The sequence below is a fragment of the Vombatus ursinus genome, unplaced genomic scaffold, assembly GCF_900497805.2.
Source record: "Vombatus ursinus unplaced genomic scaffold, bare-nosed wombat genome assembly UNPS02014807.1, whole genome shotgun sequence".
Classification (NCBI taxonomy): Eukaryota; Metazoa; Chordata; class Mammalia; order Diprotodontia; family Vombatidae; genus Vombatus; species Vombatus ursinus.
The window spans coordinates 24,341,433-24,347,604 of NW_020954585.1; the positions used below are offsets into that span (position 1 = coordinate 24,341,433).

Genomic DNA, 6,172 nt, shown 5'->3' on the forward strand with positions numbered 1-6,172 from the left:
ACTTGCTATTCCTTTTAAAGATATAATAAAGTTACCATATAACTCTTTTTTTCCCTTTTTTTCTCCTCACCCACACCCTAGAGATGGCTAAGATTAAACACAAATGTGTATGTATTTGTGTATGTATGTAGTATGTGCATATATACATTATATGCATGTGTGTAATCATTCTATACATACTTCTGTTGATCGTTTCTCTGGATGGAGATAGTCTTCCGTCATAGGCCCTTTGTAGTTACTTTGGCTATTACTAATAGCCAAAATGACTTAGTCACTCAAAGTTGTTCTTAAAACAATATTGCTGTTATTGTATACTCTTAATTCTGCTTACTTAGCCCTCCTGCAAGTCTGTGTTGTTGTTTTTTTTTTCTCATATCTTTTGAAGTCCCAGCACCACTTGGTCCCTTCCTATTTTTTCAGTATTCTTATACTTTACTCTTCTCAACATACTCCACAATCTTTCAACAAGGGCCTTCTTGCAATGCCTCCCATGTGACTCTATCTCCCTACTGCAGGTGTTTCAGATGGCCGTCCCCCATGCCTGACAACGCTTTCCCTCCTCACCTTGGACTCTTGGCGTCCCTGACTTGCTTCAGCTCAAATCCCCCTTTCTATAGCAGTTCTTTCCCAGTCTTTCCACAACCCCAACCCTGCCCCCCCAGTACCTTCCCTCTGAGATCATCTTCCATTTACACAGGATATATGTTGTATACACAGTTATGTGTGTGTGTATATACATATACATACATGTATATTTTTTATTGTTCAGTCATTTCTTTTCCTCGTGCCCAACTCTTTGTGACCCCATTTGGGGTTTTCTTGGCAAATGTACTGGAGTAGTTTACCTTCTCCAGCTCATTTTACAGATGAGGAACTGAGGCAAACAGGGTTGAGTGACTTGCTTAGGGTCACACAGCTAGTGAGTGTCTGAGGCCAGATTTGAACTCAGGTTCTCCTGACTTCAGGGCCTGTGCTCTATCCGCTGAACCATCCAGCTGCCCCTATGGTCTACACATAGTAGGTATTTAATAAAAGTTTGCTGATTGACTGGTACATAATAAGCATTTAAATGCTTATTGACTGACAGTCAATAAGTACCTAATGAATGCTTGTTGGCTGACTGACTAGGCAACTGCTGATGAGAATATGCTTCTAGCTAAGACATTGGAGTAACTACTCTCACTCAACCACACTCCTCCATCCTTGCTCTCAACATCTCCACTCTCAACTCAACCTAGACTTCATTTGCCACTATGGGCTTTATTTGAGCATTTGTGATTTGTTTACTTTCTGCCAAATACCTGGGCTCTGCAGTCTCTCTGTTGTCAGCTGTGATGAGCTCAAGGTACCAACTGTGAGGGAAAGGGGATCAGTCACCTCCGCTATGCTCTCTCCTGTCTCTGTTCTTGGCCAAACCAGTGGATATCCTGGAAAATCCATATGAAGCTGGAACAGAACTGAAAATGGAGGTGGGCGAAGAACAGGGGATCTCTCCTTGCCCAAAATCATCTCTCAAAAATCCAGTCCAAGGACCAGGAAATTCTCCAACAGGGTCCCTGGCTACTGGTGTTTTTGTGGGGTTCAGGGGCAGTGGATAGATCTGTGAGCAGAAGATCCCCTGAACCCAAATGATCATTTCCTACTATCCTCAGCCCTCCTGGCTACGTTCAGAAACGGGACTGGGGAAGGTCCTTAAGTATCAGTGTTGCCCAGCTATTCTGTACCCTAATGTGCTTTGAGATCCTCAGAGGAGGAGTCAGAAGTTGCTTTAAAACATTGCTCTCTTTCCAGCGGCTTGATCTGTGGTGCCATAACGTCTCAGTACCTCCTTGAAAAATCCCGGATTGTGTTTCAGGTATCTCTCCCCACACTGAAGGGATATAAAGATGGTGGGAGGGAGGACTGGATTGGGCTGGGGAAGTCACCTCCTCTTTAGTCTGTGCTAACCTGTGCCCTCTCTACCCACCCCCGCACCTCTTCCCTCCATCTCCACAGGCCAAGAATGAACGAAATTACCACATATTCTATGAGATGCTGGCAGGACTCCCAGCCCAGCTGAAGCAGACCTTCAGTCTTCAGGAAGCTGAGACCTATTACTACTTGAATCAGGTGAAAACCACAACTGTCCAGGGGCAGAGCTGTGAGGCTGTTACAGAAATGTCAGGATCCCCTCCAAACAGAACGTTGGTCTTACCCCTTGCTAGAACCCAAGGAATAAAGTTGAGTTGTAGCCTAGCCTCCTCTCCCCCTTCACCTCCACACACACACACGTCTCTCCATGCCCCTAGAGAAGTGGAGTGCAGAGAGAGCTGGCCTGAGAGCCAGGAAGACCTGGGTTCAAGTCTTGCTACTGACACACGCTGACTGCGTGACCAACCCTAAGCCCTACCTAACCTCTCACCGCTAAGACTACAAATTGCAGAGGTTTTGATCTACTTTGGCAGAAGGAGCTTCCTCATTTGGGGATTCTCTATACACAAGTCCAGTCCCTATCACCTGATCGTAGGGTGAATTAGTCATCAAAATATCATACTGTCAAGTAATTTAGGGTATCAGGTCTGGTTACCCATAGTGTGGGCAGCTGGGTGGTGAAGTAGATAGAGTGCTACACCTAGAGTCAGGAAAACCCGAGTTCATATGTGGCCTCATATGCATAGCAGTTCTGTGACCCTGGACAAGTCACTTAATTTCTGTCTGCCTCAGTCTTCTCATCTCTAAAATTTTATCAAATGAGAAAATATTTCTAAAGTGCTTTGCAAACCTTAAAACGCAGTATAAACATAATTTCAGAGTAAAAACAATAAATAGGTTAGCACATTATAAGTACCCAGCACAGTTCTAGAATCCAGCTTTTTTCAGCTTAAAAGTAAGTCTGGCTTCTCTCTTGAGCTGCTCTGGCTTCACTGCCAGACCAGCCAGTTTCTAGCTCCTATGTCCAGTCCTTAAGAAGAATAAAGTCCTTTCTGGTTGGGCTCCAGGTACAATCTCTAAATTCAGGCTTCCTTTAGCTTAATAACTGACACCCTAGCCTATTTACCAGGTCTTCCTGCCTCCCTCTCAATATGCTTCTAGTCCCACTTAAGCATTATTATTATTGTTGTTGTTGTTCACATTTCATTTTCTTTTTGGGGGGAGGGGGGCTAGGCAATGGGGTTAAGTGACTTGCCCAGGGTCACACAGCTAGAAGTGTTATGTGTTTGAGGCCACATTTGAACTCAGGTCCTCCTGAATCCAGGGCCAGTGCTCTATCCACTGCGCCACCTAGCTGCCCCTCAAGTGTCACTTTCAAAGAGGACCAGTGAAGCAGAGAGGGTTCAGGAAATGCCTGATAACCTCTTTTAAAGTTGAGATTCCCCTAGGTTTCAACCCAAGGCATATGAGCACAAAACTAGAACTTCTTACTGAGAGAGGGTACCCTAACCCTTCTGGGGCTTTGGAATAATAATATTTTAATGCAAAAAAAGAGTTTTTTAAAAAATTAATAGACGAAACAAAATCACTTATTATTTTAAAAATACTGTTTATTTTGTCTTCATCTCATCCTTTAAACATGTCTATTTTATGCATGTTTTATACACAGTAAACTACAGTATATATGTAGCACAATAGTATTTGTCAAAAGTACAATAAAAATGGGCAATGGAAAAGAGAAATGACATCAACTCCAATTATAATAAACTCATATAGTTATACCTTCCACATCATTACTTTCCCCATTGTGGTTTCAATATGTCATGAGTCCACATAAAAAATTAAATGAATAAAAAATTTTAAAAAAAGAAAAAAAAATTAAATGGGAATTTTGGGGAGTTTTGCAGAAGCCGAAGACAACATGGAAAGGGCAGCAGATGATAATAGAAAAAGTTTAGAAACTCAGAAATGCATAAAACATATGTATGGTACTGTATGATATCAACATATTTAATTTTAATGCCATAAATATACACAATTTCTTTTTTTTAATTAAAATAAGTAAAAAGTTAAAGTGTGTGAAAAGAATACAAAAGCCAGCAGATGACACCCAAAGGATAGTATTTTTACTTAACATTGACCTACATATAGCCTATGACCAAACACTTAACCCAAATTTTACAATAAGGTTCTATAAACACCTCATAAAAGAATAAGAAAATATTTAGACTTCTTCTCCAGTATGGAGGGAGGGCCAAAAAATTTTACATGGATTTTCCAGATCGTGCGGGCACCATACCCCAACCCCTCTGATGTGGAAGGAAAAATTGTAGAAATTTAACCAATGTAAATTAGTTACCACAATAAGGAGACTAAAAGAGACCAGAAAGCACATTAGTGAGTAGACATCTGATTTATTTGCCAAACAGAGAGAGAGAGAGATCTTCTATCTTCTCTTTCCCAGGGTGGCAACTGTGAGATCCTGGGTAAAAGTGATGAAGCTGACTTCCAGAGACTCCTCAGTGCCATGGAGGTCTTAAACTTTAGCATTGAAGACCAGGACAGCATCTTCCGAATTCTGTCTTCAATCCTCCACTTGGGCAATGTGTACTTTGAAAAGTATGAGGTAATCTGTGGCAGGAGAGACTTTGGGAGGATGGGGGGGGTGGGGAATGTGAGGTGGAGAGATCATTCACCTAAGTACGTGTAGAAGTCCCTCCATACTAAGTCCATGAGCCGTTGGCTTTGAAAGATCCTTCTGATGAAGGGCTCTTTCTGCCCATGACTCTCAGTTAGAAGTTCTCAACCTTTTGTTTCCTTTTTTTTTTTTTTTTTTGGTATTATGGATCCCTTTGGCGAAACCTATGCACTCCTTCTCTGAATAATGTTTCTGTGGGTTTTTGGAAAATTCATACCTAAAGGAAATGCTAAATTTCAATTAGAGGTTAATGAAAATGCAGATGTGATTTTTCCCATTGAAGTTCAAGAAGCCCCTGAAATCTATCCACAAACCCTTAGGGGTTTGGATCCCTGGTTAAGCATCTGTGGCCTCAGAATTTCAGAGGAAGAAAGCCTTTAAGAGGTCATCTGCTATAGCTCCATCCCTGCCCTCAGGCAGGTGAATGTCTAAATATGTACCATGGATGGTATTTAGTTCCACCCCACAAAGTATCTAGGAACAGAGTCGCAACAGTCTTCTTTTGTCACTTAGTGAAAAATTTTCCCTTATGTCTAACCACAGTTTGCTGCTATTGTTAAAAATTCACTTCTCCCTTTTGGGGGAATCATACAGATGACATGGGGAATGGCTGATATTTGAAAACCGTGATGAAATCTTTCAAAGATCACTTCTCTAGATCACTCCTAAATCCCAACCCCAACATGCTCCTAGAAGCCTGAATCCCCCACCCCTACCCCAATCTTGCTCTCTTCAGGTTTGAGCCACTGTCCCCATATCCTTTTCTAGAGCATGATTCCAGGGAATCACAAAGCTCTTTCATACTCAAAAATATTTCCTGTTTCCTCTCAATTACCCTGTGCCCCCAAACCTGGCCTGGAATCCCCACTATTAGGCCAGTTCTTTGAGGGGTATATGACCAAGGTGGAACTGTTGTCTCCAATAGGTCCCTGAAAAAATACACAAGTTACCCAAAGGATGAATTCTAGTTCTGTGCCACTACAATAGTATCAGGGATGTATAGAGGTAAGGGGCAGCCTGTGATATCCCCCCAGAGACTATGTGTCCCATTTCTCAGGTTCATGTTGAAAGTAATAGTTTTCTGCATCCCCTCTTTGCAAAGTGGTGCCCTCATCATGAAGGGGGCAATCTGAGCCAGGAAGAATGTGAGGGCATGAAGCCTTCTGGAGCTAGGAACCATTGGAGAAGTTTCTGGTTCCCAAGCTGGGGCCCCTGCTGTTCTTTAGCCACCTCCTTGGCTGCCTACCCTCTTGGAGGATTTCTATCTTCCCTGATTCTTTTAGAAAAAGTTTCCCATCTTCTCCTTTCTCATGAAGACGGACCACAACCTTTTAGAGGGTCCCTTAGGGATTTTTTGCTGGTAACAACCACAAACATATAACAGTTGTGGGATGATTTATAAAGTTAAAGTTACACCAAGAATCATTATAGATGGTACCCTGGGGTACCTAGGAAAGCAAATGGAGTTTGGCTTGCTTTTTCTTAGCTCCTTATGCTCTTTGGCCCCATTCTCTCTCTCTCTCTCTCTCTCTCTCTCTCTCTCTCTCTCTCTCTCTCTCTCTC

At 42.3% G+C, this 6,172-nt stretch overlaps 1 protein-coding gene across 1 annotated transcript in view; it reads left to right on the plus strand.

The window, feature by feature from the left end:
* Window positions 1-6,172, plus strand: part of MYO15A (myosin XVA) — a 131,197-nt gene that overhangs the window by 34,068 nt on the left and 90,957 nt on the right. Inside the window, exons 9-11 of the mRNA XM_027874636.1 lie at window positions 1,792-1,855; window positions 1,996-2,109; window positions 4,376-4,537. Coding sequence (XP_027730437.1) covers window positions 1,792-1,855; window positions 1,996-2,109; window positions 4,376-4,537 — 340 coding nt within the window. The remainder of the gene's footprint in view (window positions 1-1,791; window positions 1,856-1,995; window positions 2,110-4,375; window positions 4,538-6,172) is intronic.